General features: G+C 50.4%; 1 protein-coding gene across 4 annotated transcripts in view; it reads left to right on the top strand.

Moving 5' to 3' along the window:
- LOC145362245 (relA-associated inhibitor-like) overlaps positions 1 to 20,639 on the top strand; it is a 58,022-nt gene extending 37,383 nt beyond the window's left edge. For all 4 annotated transcript variants that reach the window (XM_080218317.1, XM_080218316.1, XM_080218318.1 and 1 more), the window contains exons 2-10: positions 603 to 715; positions 3,868 to 4,016; positions 6,398 to 7,349; positions 10,313 to 10,414; positions 11,237 to 11,313; positions 12,406 to 12,760; positions 16,428 to 16,918; positions 17,419 to 17,556; positions 20,502 to 20,639. In XM_080218317.1, the coding sequence (XP_080074443.1) occupies positions 661 to 715; positions 3,868 to 4,016; positions 6,398 to 7,349; positions 10,313 to 10,414; positions 11,237 to 11,313; positions 12,406 to 12,760; positions 16,428 to 16,918; positions 17,419 to 17,556; positions 20,502 to 20,639 (2,457 nt within the window). In that variant the 5' untranslated portion in view covers positions 603 to 660. The remainder of the gene's footprint in view (positions 1 to 602; positions 716 to 3,867; positions 4,017 to 6,397; positions 7,350 to 10,312; positions 10,415 to 11,236; positions 11,314 to 12,405; positions 12,761 to 16,427; positions 16,919 to 17,418; positions 17,557 to 20,501) is intronic.
- The last annotated feature ends 442 nt before the right edge of the window (positions 20,640 to 21,081 follow it).

Raw genomic sequence — 21,081 nt, 5'->3', positions numbered from 1 at the left:
GATTTTGCAGATTGGCATTCAACCTGTTTGACCGTGGTATGAACACACCTTCCTTAATCATCAAGTCCTGAGACCATAAGACATAGGAGCAGAATTCAGCCACTCAGCCCATCGAGTCTGCTCCACCATTCAATCATGGCTGATATTTTTCTCACCCCCATTCTCCTGCCTTCTCCCCATAACCCCTGATCTCCTTATTAATCAAGAACCTATCTATCTTTGTCTTAAAGACACTCAATGACCCTGGCCTCCACTGCCTTCTGTGGCAAAGGATTCCACAGATTCATCATTCTCTGGCTAAAGAAATTCCTTTCATCTCTGTTTTAAAGGATCGTCCCTTTAGCCTGAGGTTGGGCTCTCTAATTCTAGTTTTTCCTACTAGTGGAAACATCCTCTCCATGTCCATTCTATGCAGGCCGCGCAGTATCCTGTAAGTTTGAATAAGATCCTCCCTCATCCTTCTAAACTCCCAAATCCACTGAGCTGGACTCGAACCTGCAGCTTCTGATGCCTGGGATTTCGCACCGCCTGAGACACAAGGTCTACCCTAAGCAAGCTGTTGCTGCGTTTGCGAACTTGAATGTTTCCTGCTTTCCCTTTAGGGTTTCCGTGTTACTCGATCAGCTGTGCCCCAACAGCTACCCGTACACTCACAGAAGAATGACGGACGAACAGCTCAAAGTCAATCCATCGCCGACCTTTCCAGCCATGTTGGGTAAGTCCATCTCCCTATCATTGTTTTTTGTGCGGGGGGGGGGGTGGGATGCGGGAGGAATGTGTGCAGAGGAGATTTACCAGGATGCTGCCTGGGATGGAAGATTCAAGTTATGAAGAGAGGTTGGGAAGGCTTGGGTTGTTTTGTTGGAGCAGAGAAGACTGAGGAGGCAATCTAATGGAGGCGTACAAGATTATGAGGGGCAAGGACAAGAGTGGATCAGGAGCAGCTGTTCCCCTTAGTGTTAAAGTTTATTTATTAGTGTCACAAGTAAGCTTACACTAACACTACAATGAAGTTACTGTGAAAATCCCCTGGTCGCCACGCTCCAGCACCTGTTTGGTTACACAGATGGAGAATTTAGCATGGCCAATGCACCTAACCAGCACGTCATTTGGACCATGGGAGGAAACTGGAGCACACGGAGGAAACCCACCCAGACACGGGGAGAATGTGTAAACTCACACAGACAGTGACCCGAGCCGGGAATCGAACCCAGGTCCCTGGAGCTGTGAGGCAGCAGTGCTAACCACTGTACCACCGTGCCACCCCATATTGAAGGATCAGTCATTAGGGGACAAAGGTGAGGGGCAGGAGGTTTAGAGGGGGATGTGAGGAAAAGCGGGTGGTGCAGAGGTTATCCAGAGGGTGGTGAGGGTCTGGAATGTGCTGCCTGGGAGGGTGGTGGAGGCCTCGCATTCTTTAAAAAGTACTTGGATGAGCACATGGCACGTCATAACATTCAGGGCTATGGGCCAAGTGCTGGCAGATGGGATTAAGTGGGCAGTAAGGTGTTGATCACATGTCAGTGCTGATTCAATGGGCTGAAGGGTCTCTTTTGTACTAAGTGATTCAGTGTGGTCTCAGTGCAGAGAAAGCAGAAGTGTCTCAGTCCATAGTGGTGACGAAGACAATCCGAACTGCGGCTACACTGAAAACTAAGTGCCCGTTTCTGTGCAGAAACCTTTTTGATAATCCTTTAATTTCTTCTCCGTCCTACCCTGACATTCACTGCCGTTTGTGTTATGAGCAGCGGCCAGTGGAAGCATCACAGTGACCACACCACTCCCCCTTCCTGAACACTCTCATAGCTGGCCAGGCAGCCTGTGGTGAGTAGTCGCTGTGGAGCCTGAGGCTTTGTGTCTGACTGCTGAACCACTCCACCCACAACAGCGTGGATGCCCATTCTGGATCTGGAGGCAAAGCCTCATAGCATTGCGCTGATACCTTTTCCCCAGAATCTCTCTAAGTGCATCAGCTCCCCTCAGTTGCTTTTCACTGACAGAAACCTCAACGAGAATAAGAGTCGGTGACTTCAGCTGAAGGCTGTGGAGATCATTGGATCCCTGCGGTGTAGATAGAGGCCATTCAGCCCCACCAGGTCTGCACTGACTCTGAGAACATCCCACCTATCCCTGTAACCTCACGTATTTAGCCCATTAATCCCCCAACCTAAATATCTTTGGAGATTAAGGGGCAATTTAGCATGCCCAATCCACCCAATATACATCTTTAGACATTAAGGGGTAATTTAGCATGGCCGATCCAACTAACCTGCACATCTTTGGATACACAGGGGCAATTTAGCCATGGCCAATCCCCTAACCTGCACATCTTTGGATACACAGGGGCAATTTAGCAGGGCCAATCCACCTAACCTGCACACCTTTGGATATACAGGGGCAATTTTAGCATGGCCAACCCCCCCTAACCTGCACATCTTTGGACACTAAGGGGCAATTTAGCCATGGCCAATCCATCTAACCTGCACATCTGTAGTGCTAACTGTGACACCCAGGCCATATTCCTGGCAATATTCAATGGCCAGTGTAATTCTCTGATATATTCCACAAGTCACTGTTAAAGAATGCAACTAGTTAAACCACAAAACTGGTATATGTGCACCAATTAAAGAAGAGCCTAAGCATACAAACAGAGCTTCGCAGGGGCAGAGATTCAGAAAGGAAACAAACGTGTCTAAACAAACATCATGATTCTGCCACATCAAGCATAACACAAATTCAACATGAGCTTTGTAGCGACTGCGCTGTGGAGGGTTTGATAGATACGGCACTGTGGTTAGCGCTGCTGCCTCACAGCGCCAGGGTCCCGGGTGCTCTTCCAGCCTCGGGGTCTCTATCTGTGTGGAGTTTGCATGTTCTCCCCGTGTCTGCATGGGTTTGCTCCGGATGCTCCGGCTTCCTCCCACACTCCAAAGATGTAAGGTGGATTGGCCGTGCTAGATTACCCCTTAGTGTCAGGGGATCAGCAGGGTAAATATGTGGGGGTCAGGGAATAGGGGCCTGGGTGGGAATGTGGTCAGTGCAGGCTTGATGGGCTGAATGACCTCCTTCTGGGGATTCTATGAACTCCTGTGAGAGCGAGGCCTCACGGTGTAAAGTTCTCGAACACAAGGCTCCTTTTAAGACAAAACTGCAGGGCAGTTCCCCTCCGATGCCAATACTTCTCCGTCACCATCAGTAAGATCAGAGTATCCGCTCATGATCGCTGTGCTGCTGTGTTGTGCATGAGTTTGGCTGCTGCATGCCTTGCATTACAAGAGGAACCACATTTTATAAAAACATTTCATTGCACTGTGGGGGAATCCAGAGATTGTGACAGGTTCTGTATAAATATAAGTCAGTCTGTGACCCACCGGTTAGCACTGCTGCCTCACGGCGCCAGGGACCTGGGTTCGATTCCCGGCTTGGGTCACTGCCTGTGCGTAGTTTGCATGTTTTCCCCATGTCTACGTGGGTTTTTGCCGGGTGCTCCGTTTTCCTCCCACAGTCCAAAGATGTGCAGGTTAGGTGGATTGGCCATGCTAAATTGTCCCTTAGCGTCCAAAGGTGAGCAGGTTAGGTAGATTGGCCATGCTAAATTGTCCCTCAGTGCCCGAAAATGTGCAGGTTAGATGGATTGGCCATGCTAAATTGCACCTTAGTGTCAGGTGAGATTAGCAGGGTAAATACTTAGGGTTATGGGAAAAGGGGCTGGTTGGGAGTGTTGTCAGCGCAGGTGCGATGGACCGAATGGCCTCCTGCACTGCAGTGATTCTGTGATTCAGTGTTATCTCTCATGCCTCACTCACTGATGTCTCTCTACCACCACCCCCCCCCCCCCCCTCTGTGTTTTTGTTTTCCTCGATAAAGAATGCCAGGCCAGCCTGTTGTTTCAGTCGGAGCAGAAGAAACTCAACGAGGCAACGTTCAAACTGGACAAATTGTCACGGGAGCTCGACTCGATGTGGTCCACACAGAGCAGCTGTGAGGCCACTGACAGTGCACCACCAGAAGCCAAGGTATGGAGGATGGGAAAGTAGGGGATGGTGGGTGGGAGGTGTGTGGGGGCAGGGGATGGACACCAGTGTGGGAGGAAACATGAAAAATAGAAGCAGGAGGAGGCCATTCAGCCCTTCCAGCCTGCTCTGGCATCCATTTTGATCATGGCTGATCATCAAATTCAATATCTGGATTCTCCCCTTCACCTCCCATATCCCTTCATCCCTTTAGTCCCAAGAGTGAAATCTAATTTCTTCTTTTGGCCTCAGCTGCTTTCTGTGGGAGTGAATTCCACACACATTCACTACCCTCTGGGTGAAGAAATTTCTCCTCACCTCAGTCCTAAAAGGTTTACCCCTTATCCTCAAACTATGATCCCCTAGTTCTGGACTCCCCCACCATCGGGAACATTCTTTCTGAATCGACCCTGTCTAACCCTGTTAGTGTTTTATAAGTTTCTATGGGATCCCCTCTCTTCTAAACTCCAATGAATATAATCCTAACCAACTTAGTCTCTCCTCATATGACAGACCTGCCATCCCAGGAATCAGCCTGGTAAACTTTTGCTGTACTCCTTCCAAAGCAAGGTCATCCTTCCTCAGATAAGGACACCAAAACTGCACTCCAGGTGTGGCCTCACCAACACCCTATACAATTGCAGCAAAACATCCCTATCCCTAATACTCAAATCCTCTCACTACGAAGGCTAACATGCCATTTGCCGCCTTTCCTGCCTGTTGTACCTGCGTGCTTACTCTCATAAGAACATAAGAAATAGGAGCAGGAGTAGGCCAACTAGCCCCTCAAGCCTGCCCTGCCATTCAGTAAGATCATGGCTGATCTGATAGTGGTTCAGTTCCACTTAACCCACCTGCTCTCCATAACCCTTAATTCCCTTATTGGTTAAAAATCTATCTATCTGTGACTTAAACACATTTAACGAGGTAGCCTCTACTCTCAGCGACTGATGCACAAGGACACCAAGGTCTCGCTGAGTATCCTCTTCTCTCAATTTACACCCAGTCAAATAATAATCTGCCTTCCTATTATTGCTACCAGTGTGGATAATCTCGTTGCAACATTGTGACTATGGATGTGAAATATTGTGAAACAAAGGGCAGCACGGTGGCACAATGGGTTAGCACTGCTGCCTCACAGCGTCAGGGACTTGGGTTCGATTCCCGGCTTGGGTCACTGCCTGTGCGGAGTCTGCACGTTCTTCCCATGTTTGTGTGTGTTTCCCCCGGTTTCCTCCCACAGTCCAAAGAGGTGGATTGGCCGTGATAAATTGACCCTTAGTGCCAGGGGGATTAGCAGAGTAAATGGGTGGAGTTTCGGGAATAGGGCTTTGGTGGGATTGTGGTCATTGCAGATCTGATGTGCTGAATGGCCTCCTGCTGAACTGTAGGGATTCTCTATTCTAAGAGCTGGTGTCTATATTGCACCTTTTAACAAGGACTTCCTAAGGATCTTTGCAGCCAGTGTTCCTTTGGAATGTGGCAGCTAACCGCCCCACAAGCAGCAGTGTAATAATGACTGGACTGACTGCTTTCATGATGTTGATTGAGGGATAAGTATTGGCCAGGGCATCCGAGGAGCAATGGGGAGCTCTCCCCTTCGAAATAGTGCCAGTGGATCTTTTACTTCCAGCCGTGAGGTTTAACACTCATTCGGAAGTCGGCGGCTCCAACAGTGCGGCATTCCTTCAGTATCGCGTTGGATTGTCAGCCCGGAATTTTGGGAGTGGGACCTCAACCCACAGACCTCTGACTCTGCTGGTTAGGGTGCAGCAAGAGTGCTAAATTCTCCCTCAGTGTACCCGAACAGGCACCGGAGTGTGGCGACTAGGGGGATTTTCACAGTAACTTCATTTCAGTGTTAATGTGCATCTTGGCACGGTGGGTGAGCGCTGCTGTCTCACAGCGCCAGGGACCCAGGTTCGATTTCCAGCTTGGGTCACTGTCTGCACGGAGTCTGCATGTTCTCCCCCTTGCCTGCGTGGATTTCTTCTGGGTGATCCGGTTTCCTCCCACAGTCCGAAAGACGTGCTGGTTAGGTGCTAAATTCTCCCTCGGTGTAACCTGAACAGACGCCGGAGTGTGAAGACTCGGGGATGTGAGCCTATTTGTGACTAATAAATAATAATGAAAAAAAAAGTCAGCCTACTTACGATGGTAATAAATAAACTTAAATTGACTCAAAGGATGAGTCTGTGCTGACTAGACTCTGTGCTGTCTGTTGCCGGGCTGCTGAGGTCTGTATAACCGAAGGGAAGTATTTGTAGATACTGGAAGTACAATCTGAAAAGACTGGCAAACACTCTGCAGGATGGGCAGCATCTGTGAGGGAAAGAACTGATGTTTCAGGTCAATGATTGAAATTCTGCCATTTCCCTTTTAAGTTTCAGGCCTATCGTAAAGATTGCCCAGTGAGCACTCCGACAGCATCCAACACATACAGCTTGAGCAAGTCAGAGTCAGAGAGTGAATTCAGCGAGCCATTGCCAGTTAGTGCGAATCGAAGCCAGTCCCCAAAACTTTCACAAGCCTACACATCACTGCCGCCATCCTATCAACCTCCCTCTCCCTACGGACTTGATCCACTCGTCCGTCCAAAGCTCAGTTCCCAGCAAGAACTCCGTCCGCAGCTTGATCGAGCCCCCTCCCCTCGCCCTATGTTCCCCGGTTCCCCAATGCTTTATTCCCAGCAAGAGCCACATCCGCAGCTCAACCGAGCCCCTTCCCCTCACCCCATGTTTTATTCCCAGCAAGAAACCCGTCCACAGCTCGATCGAGCCCCCTCCCCTCGCCCCATGTTTTATTCCCAGCAAGAAACCCGTCCGCAGTTCGATCGAGCCCCCTCCCCTCGCCCCATGTTTTATTCCCAGCAAGAAAACCGTCCGCAGTTCGATCGAGCCCCCTCCCCTCGCCCCATGCTCCCTGATTCCCCAATGCTTTATCCCCAGCAAGAACCACGCCCTCAGCCTGACCGAGCTCCTTCTCCCCGACCAGGGTTTAGCCCTATGACCCCACTGGAGAAACCCGACTCCTCCATTTGCCCCCTTGTGTACTCTGTCCACGAGCCCCAGCCTTCGCCCAGTGACACTCTGGAGCATAGACGCTGTCACCAGCCTGGAGCATTCAGTCCGAGCCTGTCACCATATCCCGGACCCTACTACACAATAGATCCGTTTTCCAGGGTCAGCCCGAGTGAAAGCATTCAGCCACTGTTCACTGCTCCCTCACACATTCCCGAACCTCACAAACTGCCTTCTGACACCGAGGATGGCCCGCTGGGAGGAAGAGGAAGGACTGGTTTCACGCTTGACCCTGGAGCGTTGACCATCAATGCAGGTGAAGAATTTTGATGTGTTATCTTGCCTATATAGAGGAGCCTGAAGGGTATAAAATATCAGCCTGCTTCTCTTTCTGCTCATTCCCCACCTCAGCACTGGCTGCAATTTATGACTATCTGGAAAAGTCCTGTCCACAGTCAGAGTTGAATTAGTTGATTTTAATCTGAATAAAGTCACTAATTAGTCAGATAAGGGGAGTCTGTGTAACTGTAATTGTGGAGGGTTACTGTGTGACTAGGGGTTAGTGTGTTGCATAGGGGTTACTGTGTAACTGCACAGAGTTACATTATTCAGAGTAAGGGTTACTGAGTTACTGGGGTTACTATGTAGCTGTACAGTCACATTATTCTGAGTAAGAGTTACCGTGTTACTGATTTACTGAGTGACATCGGCAAGAGATGGGTGAGATCCTAAATTAATATTTCTCATCAATATTTACTGTTGAGAAAAGCATGGATGTTAGGGAACTTGGGGAAATAAATAGTAATGTCTTGAGTGTACATATTACAGAGAAGGAGGTGCTGGAAGTCTTAAAGCGCATCAAAGTAGATAAATCCCTGGGACCTGATCAAGTGTATCCCAGAACGTTGTGAGAGGTGAGGGAGGAAATTGTGAGTCCCCCTGGCCGAGATATTTGAATCACCGATAGTCGCGGGTGAGGTGTCTGAAGATTGGAGAGTGGCAAATGTGTGCCTTTGTTTGAAAAAGGCTGCAGGGAAAAGCCTGAGAGCTACAGGTCAGTGAGCCTCACATCTGTGTGGGTAAATTGTTTGAAAGTATTTTGAGAAACAGGATCTACAGACAAATAGAGACACAAGGACTGATTAGGGACAGTCAGCATGGCTTTGTGAGTGGAAAATCATGCCCCACAAATTTGAGTTTTTTGAAGGGGTAACCAAGAAGTAGATGAGGGCAGTGCAGTTGATGTTGTCTACATGGACTTTAACAAGGCCTTTGACAAGGCAGGTTGTTGCATAAGGTTAAATCTCACGGGATCCAGGGTGAGGTATCTAAATGGATACAAAATTGGCTTCTTGACAGAAGCCAGAGGGTGGTTGTAGAGAGTTGTTTTCAAACTGGAGACTTATGACCAGTGGCGTGCCTCAGGGATCAGTGCTGGGCCCACTGTTATTTGTCATTTATATTAATGATTTGGACGAGAATATAGGAGGCATGGTTAGTAAGTTTGCAGGTGACACTAAGATTGGTGGAATAGTGGACAGTGAAGAAAGTTATCTCCAATTGCATTGGGATCTTGATCAATTGGGCCAATGGGCTGATGAATGGCAGATGGAGTTTAATTTAGACAAATGCATTTTGATAGATTGAATCAGGGCAGGACTTACTCAGTCAATGGTAGGGTGTTGGGGAAAGTTGCAGAACAAAGAAATCATGGGGTACATGTTCATAGCTCCTTGAAAGTGGAGTCGTAGGTGGACAGAGTGGTGAAGAAGGCACTCGGCATGCTTGGTTTCATCGGTCAGAACATTGAATACAGGAGTTGGGACGTCTTGTAGAAGCTGTACGAGACATTAGTAAGGCCACGCTCGGAATACTGTATGCAATTCTGGTCACTTGATTATAGAAATACTACTATTAAACTAGAAAGAGTGCAGAAAAGATTTACTAGGATGCTACCGGGAATAAATGGATTGAGCTCTAAGGAGAGGCTGGATGGACTGGGACTTTTTTCTCTGGAGTGTAGGAGGCTGAGGGGTGATCTTATAGAGGTGTATAAAATAGTGAGGGTCACAGATCAGCTAGATAGTCAATATCTTTTCCCAAAGGAGAGTCTAAAACTAGAGAGCATAGGTTTAAGGTAAGAGACTTAAGGGAGAGAAGCAAAAGTGTCTCGAGGGGCAATTTTTTCACATAGAGGGTGGTGAGAGTTTGGAACAAGCTGCCAGAAGTAGTAGTAGAGGCGGGTACAATTTTGTCTTTTAAAAAGCATTTTGATACTTACATGGGTACGATGGGTATAGAGGGATATGGGCCAAATGTGGGCAATTGGGATTAGCTTCAGGACTTTAAAGAAGAAAGGGTGGCATGGACAGGTTGGGCCGAAGGGCCTGTAAGAGTCACATTATTCAGACTAAGGGTTGCTATGTTACTGATTTACTGTTCAATGTTGGGGTTTCGTTGTAAATGTACAGAGTCACATTATTCAGCGTAAGGGTTACTGTGTGATGTAGGGGTTACTGTATAAATGTACATAGACACATTATTCAGAGTGAAAATTACTGAGTTACTGGGGTTATTGTGTGATGTAGAGGTTACTGTGTAACTGTACAGAATCACATTATTCAGAGTAAGGGTTACTGGGCTTACTGTGACGTAGGGGTTACTGTGTAAATGTACAGAGTCAGATTATTCAGAGTAAGGGTTACTGAGTTACTGGGCTTACTGTGACGTAGGGGTTATTGTGTAAATGTAGAGTCAGATTATTCAGAGTAAGGGTTACTGAGTTACAGGGGTTACTGTGTGATGTAGGGGTTACTGTGTAACTGTACAAAGTCAGATTATTCAGAGTAAAGGTTACTGGGGTTACTGTATAACTATACAGAGTCACATTATTCAGAGTAAGGGTTACTGGATGACTGCATGGTTGTGTAGGATTAGTGTGTAACTGTACAGTCACTATTTAAACTGAGCTAAGATTACTCACTATAAGAGTTCAGAGCCACTGGTCATTCAGCAAGTATTTATTAGCATTTGCCTAGTTATTGTTTAACCACAGCCCCTGAGACACTGCACCGGATATATTTCAGCTTGTAGTTGCCCGAGTTACTTGCTCAGGGTGAGGGTTACGATCTGTGTAATATATCGCATCACTGCTTGTTCCAGGTGAGAATTGCTTTCGGTTTAACTCCACTGCGACCCGTCCCAATTCTGAGCAGTCGATGGCACTAAAATTTGGCTAAATGATTTGTGGAGTTTGATAAACTTATTCATTTCTCACAGGCGACTCACTGAAGAGAAAGAAGATGCCAAGTGTTTGGGCCGAGGCAGATCTGGATGTTGCGTACGAGAAGAAACCTTCACAAACCCCCAGCTACGAAAACAGTAAGTCCTGAGGCTGGGAAGCAATTTGTTAATCACCCTCAACATGAAATGATGTGGAGATGCCAGCATTGGACTGGGTACAGTAAGTAATCTCACACCAGGTTAAAGTCCAACAGGTTTATTTGGTAGCACAAGCTTTCGGGTTGTCACTCCTTCATCAGATCAGTGAAGGAGCAGCGCTCTGAAAGCTCGTGCTCCCAAATAAACCTGTTGGACTTTAACCTGGTGTTGTAAGACTTCTTACTGTGGGGTATGAAAGCATAACCTCGTAGAGTGATACAGCACAGAACATAGAAAATTACAGCGCAGTACAGGCCCTTCGGCCCTCGATGTTGCGCCGACCAAGGAGATCATTGATGCTGGCTCATTGGAAGAATTATCTTTATTCCTCTCACACCCTTCTAGTCTTTTCCTAGAACCCTGTAACTTTCTCTTTTTTGAATAATGTGCCACAGTAGTTAGCACGGCTGCCTCACAGCACCAGGGACCAGGTGCAAGAACCATGCCAAAGTCCTTGACCTAGGGGTGGGATTTTCCAGTCTTGTTTTGGGTGGTGGTGGGGGGGGGAGCGGGGGGAGGTGAGCATGGCGGGAAAATTCCCCACCCACCCCTAAGTGTTCATTGAGCAAAAACTCCTTTGAGCAGAAGTCAGTCAGCGCATGAGGTTCTCAGGTCCGCTCCCTCTACGAGATGCTCATAGCCAGGGTTCCCGCAAGTGAAGGTCTCCGATCACCCACTCCATCCTCCCTCCTCCCACCGCCCCCCCCCCCCCCCCCCCAGAGGGCCAAGTCTAATTGTATTTGCATCTGTGTTCCATTGCAGAGCATGAACAGAACTGGAACCCGGCCAGGCAGGGAGGCAGCTGGAGACAAACCGACCTCGATCTCGTGCCAAGCAAGGTAAGCTGCACTCAGGATCGAAAGGCGGCCGCTGGCCACAGAAAGGCACCAGACGTCATGGAGTTGAGTGATCTGTGAATTGTGCGTGGGAACCGGCCATCTTTATGTCTGACTGGGGTGCGATAGATACATAAGATGCAATTATTATCTCAGCAACTCCACCTTTCCACCAAAGCGATGGCTCCTCCTGTGTTCAATCCACACCTCTGCTGGTAATGCCTTCTCGCCAACATTTGTGGGATTGGCAGTGCTGAGGTTTTTAATGCGGACGCTAAACTGCACTACCCAATTCAGAGGAGTAATCAGTGCTGGAGGCCATTCTGGCATCCTGCCTGTGGCTCTATTGAAGACTTACCCAACTTGTTCGACTTATTCTCCTCTCCCCACAGTTTAGAGGCATAGAAGATAGGCGTAGGAGTAGGCCATTCAGCCCTTCGAGTCTGCACCACTATTCAATATGATGATGGCTGATCATGCACTTTCAATAGCCCACCCCCACTTTCTCTCCGTACCCCTTGATGGAATCCTACAGTACAGAAGGAGGCCATTTGGCCCATCGAGTCTGTGCCGACCACAACCCTACCCAGACCCTATCCCCGTAATCTCAAGCATTTACCCTAGCCAGTCCCCCGACACTAAGGGGCAATTTAGCATGGCCAATCCACGTAACCTGCACATCATCTTTCGGGGTGTGGGAGGAAACTGGAGTTTCCAGAGGAAACCCATGCAGACGCAGGGAGAACGTGCAGACTCCACACAGACACTGTGACCCAAGCTGGGAATCAAACCCGGCTCCCTGGCGCTGTGAGGCAGCACTGCTAACCCACTGTGGCTACCCTCAGTACGCCCCAAACACTGAACTACTGCTTTCTAAGTTTTGTAGTGTAGGAAATTTAGCAGCTAATGTTTGCACAGCTAGATCCCACAGACACTCAGATGGTAATGACCAGGTAAGCTGCATTGGGAACACACAGCATGTAAGGGACGAGCTCAGGAGGATTCTGTTGCTGAGGCAGGAGAGGCTGTGAGAGGTGAGGGGGAAGGGAATTAATTGTGTTTGCTATCTCTCTCTCTCTCTCTCTCTCTCTCAAGGCCGCAGCGGGACGAAGCAAGGCATACAACGCGATTCAAATCTACGGGACCCTCCCCAAGGGCGCTGTCCCACCGAGCTGGAGGTCCGAGGTCACCCACCTGCAGCAGAAGAGACCACCGCTCCTCAGCTCCCCACATTCCCCCTCGCCCATTCTGCCCTCTCCAATACTGGCCCGCACCAGCATCCCTCCCGGCAGCCCGCGGGCCTCCCCCATCAAAGAACGCCGGAACGTACTGCCACCCCTCTCTGTGCTGATCAGACCCACCATCGTGAGCGGCCGAGGAAGGTTCCCTCCAGCACAACCCGCCATCCCCAGCATGAAGAGATACCCACAATACCAACACACGCAGGAAGGTGAGGCTCTGTCTGTGTGGGTGTGCGTCCCTCTGTGTGTGTGTGTGTGTGTGTGTGTGTGTGTGTGCGTGCGCGCGCGTGCGTGCGTACGCCTTCTGTCTGTTGTGTGACGCTCCCCCCTTTTGTGTGTGTCTTTATGACACTCTCTCCTGACTTGTGTGTCTTTATGACACTCCCTCCTGACTTGTGTGTCTTTATGACACTCCCTCCTGACTTGTGTGTCTTTATGACACTCCCTCCTGACTTGTGTGTCTTTGTGACACTCCCTCCTGACTTGTGTGTCTTTGTGACACTCCCTCCTGACTTGTGTGTCTTTGTGACACTCCCTCCTGACTTGTGTGTCTTTGTGTGTGACACTCCCTCCTGACTTGTGTGTCTTTGTGTGTGACACTCCCTCCTGACTTGTGTGTCTTTGTGTGTGACACTCCCTCCTGACTTGTGTGTCTTTGTGTGTGACACTCCCTCCTGACTTGTGTGTCTTTGTGTGTGACACTCCCTCCTGACTTGTGTGTCTTTGTGTGTGACACTCCCTCCTGACTTGTGTGTCTTTGTGTGTGACACTCCCTCCTGACTTGTGTGTCTTTGTGTGTGACACTCCCTCCTGACTTGTGTGTCTTTGTGTGTGACACTCCCTCCTGACTTGTGTGTCTTTGTGTGTGACACTCCCTCCTGACTTGTGTGTCTTTGTGTGTGACACTCCCTCCTGACTTGTGTGTCTTTGTGTGTGACACTCCCTCCTGACTTGTGTGTCTTTGTGTGTGACACTCCCTCCTGACTTGTGTGTCTTTGTGTGTGACACTCCCTCCTGACTTGTGTGTCTTTGTGTGTGACACTCCCTCCTGACTTGTGTGTCTTTGTGTGTGACACTCCCTCCTGACTTGTGTGTCTTTGTGTGTGACACTCCCTCCTGACTTGTGTGTCTTTGTGTGTGACACTCCCTCCTGACTTGTGTGTCTTTGTGTGTGACACTCCCTCCTGACTTGTGTGTCTTTGTGTGTGACACTCCCTCCTGACTTGTGTGTCTTTGTGTGTGACACTCCCTCCTGACTTGTGTGTCTTTGTGTGTGACACTCCCTCCTGACTTGTGTGTCTTTGTGTGTGACACTCCCTCCTGACTTGTGTGTCTTTGTGTGTGACACTCCCTCCTGACTTGTGTGTCTTTGTGTGTGACACTCCCTCCTGACTTGTGTGTCTTTGTGTGTGACACTCCCTCCTGACTTGTGTGTCTTTGTGTGTGACACTCCCTCCTGACTTGTGTGTCTTTGTGTGTGACACTCCCTCCTGACTTGTGTGTCTTTGTGTGTGACACTCCCTCCTGACTTGTGTGTCTTTGTGTGTGACACTCCCTCCTGACTTGTGTGTCTTTGTGTGTGACACTCCCTCCTGACTTGTGTGTCTTTGTGTGTGACACTCCCTCCTGACTTGTGTGTCTTTGTGTGTGACACTCCCTCCTGACTTGTGTGTCTTTGTGTGTGACACTCCCTCCTGACTTGTGTGTCTTTGTGTGTGACACTCCCTCCTGACTTGTGTGTCTTTGTGTGTGACACTCCCTCCTGACTTGTGTGTCTTTGTGTGTGACACTCCCTCCTGACTTGTGTGTCTTTGTGTGTGACACTCCCTCCTGACTTGTGTGTCTTTGTGTGTGACACTCCCTCCTGACTTGTGTGTCTTTGTGTGTGACACTCCCTCCTGACTTGTGTGTCTTTGTGTGTGACACTCCCTCCTGACTTGTGTGTCTTTGTGTGTGACACTCCCTCCTGACTTGTGTGTCTTTGTGTGTGACACTCCCCCCTGACTTGTGTGTCTTTGTGTGTGACACTCCCCCCTGACTTGTGTGTCTTTGTGTGTGACACTCCCCCCTGACTTGTGTGTCTTTGTGTGTGACACTCCCCCCTGACTTGTGTGTCTTTGTGTGTGACACTCCCCCCTGACTTTGTCTGTGTGTGTGTGTGTGAGACACTCCCCCCGACTTTGTCTGTGTGTGTGTGTGTGTTTTTGCCCCCGTCTCTGCCCCCACGTGTGTGTGTGTATGTGTGCATGTTTGTGTACTCTCGCTGTCTGTACACGTGTGCACCACCCCACCATGTGTGTTGCGCCCCCTCCCACTGTGCGCATGTGTGTGTATGAGCGTTCCCCACTGTCTGTGTGTGTGTCCCTGTATATGTGTGTGTGTGCCGCCCTCTCTGAAATGTGGCAGCCAATCTGTGCTCAGCAAGATCCCGCAAGCAGTAATGTGAGAACAAGCAGATAATTTTAATGATGCAGGTTAAGGGATAGACATTGGGCAGGACGCTGGGAAGAACCCCCTGTCTCTACCCCTGCGCCCACCCTCAAGTCCCACTATTCTTTGAAATAATGCCGTCTCTGACAGTGCAGCGTTCTCTCGGTGCTGCACTGGGCCTAGATTTTAAGAGGTCACTGAAGTTGAACTTGAACTCAGTAGTCTCTGACTCCGAGGCCTGAGGGCGACCCGTACGTGACCTGTGAGTGACTCTCTGCTTTTGAAGTGTCGTGAGTGTGGGAAACAAGCAGCCCTTTGTTCACAGGGTGATGTCACGGAGAATAATGAACTAAATCACCGCTTAATCCAGACTTGGTTGTGTGAGTCAGGGGTGGAATGTTGGCCAGGATTGTAGGTGAACACCCTACAATCAAGGGTAGGCGTTGGCCTAGTGGGACTATTAACCCAGAAACTCAGCTAAATGTTCTGGGGACCCGGGTGTGATCCCACCACGGCAGATGGCGGAGTTTGAATTTAACAAAAAATGTATGGAATTAAGAATCTACTGATGACCCATTGTCAATTATTGGAAAAACCCATCTGGTTCCCTTCAGGGAGGGAAATCTGCCATCCTTACCCAGTCTGGCCTACATGTGACTCCAAAGCCACGGCGATGTGGTTGATCCTCAGCTGCCCTCTGTGTTAGGGTTGGTGGCTGTGTGAGACACTCAGTTCAAGGGTAACTAGGGACGGGTTATCTGAATGCTAAGGTCCTGCCAATGTCTCCCATCCTGAACCACAACAGTTCTGGCAGTGCTGCACTCCCTCAGTACCGCACTGCTAAATCGGCCTGGATTACGTGCCCAGGTCTGTGGGGTGGGTGGGCTTTAGAGAGGGGGAGTGTCTTGACAATAAGGGTGAGAGTTTTAAAATGGAGGTGTTGTGTGACCAGTGAGATGGAGTGGCTTGTCCTGGGGAGGGGTGTGGTCACGGGGGGTGTCACAGGAGGGGTCACCAGTTAACCGGGGGGGGGAGTGTGGTGGTCACAGGGGGGTCACCAATTAACCCAGGGGGAGGGCGAGGGGGTGGTCATGGGGGAGGGGGTCATCGGTTAACCCGGGGGTGGGGGAGGGATGTGGTCACAGGGGAGATCACTGGTTAATGGAGGGGGAGGGCGTGGTCACGGGATGGGTGGTCTTGGGGGTGTGGTCACAGGGGAGGATCACTGGTTAACTTGGGGAGGGGGTGGTCACGGGGGGTGGGGATTGGGGGGGTCACCGGTTAACCTGGGGGGAGTTGTCTTGGGAGTGTGGTCACAGGGGGGATCACTGGTTAACCCAGGGGGAGGGGTGGTCACAGGGTGGTAGGGGGTTGTGACTGGGTTAATTTGACAATTTGTGATTAAAGTGCTTGCACCATTTTCTCTCCCTCCTGTTTTATTGGCAGTGGGCAGGAAGGGGCCAGATTTTCCAGCCCTCCCCCTGGACAGCAGGCAGCCGACCCTCCCCCTGGGCGAGGTGGAGTCAGAAATCGTCAGCATCCTCCAGCCGGGTGGGGAGACGGACCCCGAGAGCGTACCCCGTCCCCTCAGCCCCACCCGGCTCCAGCCGGTCTCCCTGCCCGACACCGAATCCATCCGGGACATGGAGGAGCTGCTGGAGATCCGGGCGGCCATCCCTCGGGCCCTGAAGAAGCGGTCGTCCATTGATGTGCCGGTGGCGCATGGGGGCCCCACGCACAAACGGGCCAGCAAGTACCAGCAGCTGACCAAACTCTTCAGCCGCAGTCACCAGAAGAAGCAGCAGGAGCAGAACGAGAGCACCACCTCGCCTGCCCCCACCCCCTCGCCTCAGACCTCACCCACTGCGGACCCTGACACCCCTGTCACTCCCCCTACACTGGTCCTGGAGTCTCCAAACACGTCACCCACAACAACGGTAAGTTCAGCTGCTGTCGCGCCCTCCGGCAGGCTCCAAGTGCCTTGACATCCCATTCCCCACCCCTCTTTTTGAATGAAGTGGATTTGCACGAACCCAGCCCACCCTTAATTCAGCACAAGATCAGCACACTCTAGAATGGTTTGATAGGCTGAATGGACTCTGCCTGCCTCAAGTTGGAACTGCACAACATTTCCAGGACAGGTACAGCTACATTCTGTATCTAACCCCGCGCAGTACCTGCCCTGGGAGTGTTTGATGGGGACAGGATATCTGATGTGTAATGCAATTGAGTCACATGGTCTGGTCTTTGACACTGATCATTTGAACCATGTCTCTTTTTGAGACTATTATTGGATGGACCCTGTGGGATGGTCAGGCGTGTTATTTAGAACACGTGTTCATTTGGCATTTAACCCTGTGTGTGCTAGCTACATGTCGATGCCTCCCCGAGGAAGAGGAGCTGTGCTGATGTGCTTTTCCTGTCTGGATCTTTCCAGGTGAAGCGTTCGATCCTAAAGCATGCTGACTGGTCTGGATCAAGCAAGAAAATAAGGGCGCGGCTGGACCCGCTGGTGGTTTTACTGGATGCTGCACTGCTGGGGCAGCTGGACATTGTAAAGCAAGTGGTGTACGAGGTAGGTCGCAGCCATTGTTCTACCATCTTGGGCTTTGTCCCCACCTCCTCACTCTTCCCCTTCGCCCTCGGGAGAATTTCTCAGAGCAGGAAAGCAGTGCGATTGGCTGTATAAAATGTTCTGGGACTCCAAGTCTGATGGGCCAACACTGACCCCTCCTGGCTCTCTGGATAACCATGATGTGGAGATGCTGGCGTTGGACTGGGGTGGGCACAGTAAGAAGTCTCACAACACCAGGTTAAAGTCCAAAGTTGGTAGCACAAGCCACAAGCTTTTGGAGCACTGCCCCTTCATCAGGTGAGTGGGAGTTCTGTTCACGAACAGGGCACATATAAAGACACAAACTCAATTTACAAAATAATGGTTGGAATGCGAGTCTTTACAGGTAATCAAGTCTTAAAGGTACAAACAGTGTGAGTGGAGAGAGGGTTAAGCACAGGTTAAATCATAGAATACCTACAGTGGAGAAAGAGGCCATTTGGCCCATCGAGTCTGCATTGATCATAATCCCACCCAGGCCCTAACCCCATATCCCTACATATTTACCCATTAATCCGGCTAACATATGCAGGACACTAAGGGTCAATTTTAGCACAGCCAATCAACCTAACCAGCATGTCTTTGGAGTGTGGGAGGAAACCGGAGCACCCGGAGGAAACCCACGCAGACACGAGGAGAATGTGTAAACTCCACACAGCCACTGACCCAAGCCGGGAATCAAACCCAGGTCCCTGGAGCTGTGAAGCAGTGTGCTAACCACTGTGCCACCAAAGAGACAACAACGTAGAATGCTGAGCAGAAACTGATAGTCAAATTTTGCACACATGAGGATGGCCTCAACTGGGAACTTGGGTCATGTCACACTATCTGTAACCCCCCACGACTTGCCTGGGCTTGCAAAATCTCATTAACTGTCCTGGCTGGAGATAGTACACATCTCGTTAACCTGTGCTTAACGCTCTCTCCACTCACATTGTCAGTACCTTTAAGACTTGATTACCTGTAAAGACTCGCATTCCAACCATTGTTTTGTAAATTGAGTTTGTGTCTTTATATGCCATGTTTGTGAACAGAACTCCCACTCACCTGATGAAGGGGCAGCGCTCCGAAAGCTTGCGGCTTGTGCTACCAAATAAACCTGCTGGACTTTAACCTGGTGTTGTGAGACTTCTTACTCTGGATAACTGCAGCAATGGAAGAATTGCTCCCCCCCCACCCCCAGCCCCATCCCTGCAGTTCACTGGAGTGCCTGGCAGGGTCACTGTTGAGCTATAAAGTCAGTTTACAAACACTTCAACAGAAATTTAACCAGAAACGCAGAAGGTCTACAGCATAGAGGGAGGCCATTTGGCCCACTGAATCTATGCTGGTTGGCAAATAGCCACAGTAAGAAGTCTCATAACACCAGGTTAAAGTCCAACAGGTTTATTTGGTAGCAAATGCCACTAGCTTTTGGGGCTCTGTCCCCACTCACCTGACGAAGGGGCAGAGCCCCGAAAGCTAGTGGCATTTGCTACCAAATAAACCTGTTGGACTTTAACCTGGTGTTGTGAGACTTCTTACTGTGTTTACCCCAGTCCAACACCGGCATCTCCACATCGTGGCAAGTAACTATCCAGCCCAATCCCACTTTCCCAGCTTTTGGTCGGTTGCCCTGTTCATGTGAGGATTTCTGCCTCTCCCACCCTTTCAGGCTGAGAGTTCCAGATTCCCACCACCCTCTGGGCGGAAAATCGTAGAATACTGACGGTGCACAAGGAGGCCATTCGGCCCATTGGGTCTGCACTGACCACAATCCCACCCAGGCCCTAATCCTGTAACCCCACATATTTACCCCGTTAGTCCCCCTGACACTAAGAGTCAATTTAGCATGGCCAATCCACCTAACCCGCACATCTTTGGACTGTGGGACGAAACCCACGCAGACGGGGGGGGGGGGGGGGCGGGGAATGTGTGAACTCTACACAGACAGTGACCCGAGCTGGGAATGGAACCCAGGTCCCTGGTGCTGTGAGGCAGCAATGCTAACCTCAGTCATGAGACTTCATGCAGATAGCAGGGCACCCCCACCCCCGTCCCACCTCCAGCACTCCATGGGCTACCCTTGAGGAAGGGTAAAAAAGGTGTTATTGGAGAGAGAGAGTGCAGAGAAGAATTATCAGAATGATTCCAGGAGGTGGAGTGTCTCTGGAGAGGTTGGGGTAGACGGACAAGTGTTTGCGGGGGGGGGGGGGGGGGGGGGGAGGCGTGTCTCCATGGGGAGGGTGTGTCTCTGGGATGAGGGTCTTCAGATGGTGAACAAATCGGAGACACTCGGGGATGTTCTCCTTTGAACAGCGAATGAGAAGAGATTTGATGGAGATGTTCGAGATTGGGACGAGACCTGGCTGGAGTTGAGGGAACATGTTCCTGTTTGCCAGAAAGGCAAGGAACAGATGCCCAACTGGTTCACTCATGTCCCTTTAGGGAAGGAAATCTGCCGCCCTTACCCGGTCTGGCCTACATATGACTCCGGAGCCACAGCAATGTGGTTGAATCTTAATTGCCCCTCTGAAATGGCCAAGCGAGAACTCAGTACAAGGGGCAATTAGAGATGGGCTACAAGTGCAAGAGGGACAGGGAAATGTGGGAACGGCTGAGATGCTCCTACAGAGAGCCTGCGCCGATTAATGACGGGCTGAATGGCCTCCTGCGCTGTTACCGTTCTGTGTGGATGGGGATGTGTAATGACACCCTCCTGCCACAAGAGGGCACCCCACAGGAGCAGGAACTACTGCCCCCTGTTGGAAGTGTCAGGAAATGGGCGAGGTTTTCTGTAGCGAGGGAGGAGATTGGTTGGTGCTCTTGCTTGAAGGGTGGGTTGAAGTCTCAATTCCACCAGCACCACCCGCCCCCCCACCTCCATGACGAGCTGTCCCTAACGTCCTCCCTCTGTCTCCTTCCAGATGAACGACCCAAGCCAGTCGAACGACGAGGGCATCACCGCACTCCACAACGCTGTGTGTGGCGGCCATTACAACATCGTCGAATTCCTTGTCAACTTTGGAGTCAACATCAACGCGCCCGACAGCCACGGATGGTGAGTTTACCAAATAGCCCCTGCGTCTAATCAGCAGCACCGCCCCCCCACTGCGCCCACCCCCCCACCTCCGCCAGGTGAATGAAACCTCAGGGGCAAGACTTGGAACACAGAGGTTAGCACTGCTGCCTCACAGTGCCAGGGACCCAGGTTCGATTCCCAGCCTTGGGTCTGCACGTTCTCCCCAGGGTGCTCCGGTTTCCTCCCACAGTCTGAAAGACACGCTGGTTAGGGTGCATTGACCGTGCTAACTTCTCCCTCAGTGTACCCGAACAGGCGCCGGACTGTGGCAACTAGGGGAATTTTCTCAGTAACTTCATTGCAATGTTAATGTTAGCCTACTTGGGACACGAGAAATAAAACTTCAATAAAAATGCTGTACAATTCGGTGTTGAGTGAGCTCCCCAGGGAGGTATTAGGACAGGTAACCTAAAACCGGGGCAAAA

The sequence above is a fragment of the Carcharhinus amblyrhynchos genome, unplaced genomic scaffold (genome assembly GCF_965287045.1).
Source record: "Carcharhinus amblyrhynchos unplaced genomic scaffold, sCarAmb.v2.hapA scaffold_37, whole genome shotgun sequence".
NCBI lineage: Eukaryota > Metazoa > Chordata > Chondrichthyes > Carcharhiniformes > Carcharhinidae > Carcharhinus > Carcharhinus amblyrhynchos.
Note: the sequence above shows the minus strand (reverse complement) of the source record. Positions and strands in the feature narration are given on the sequence as shown.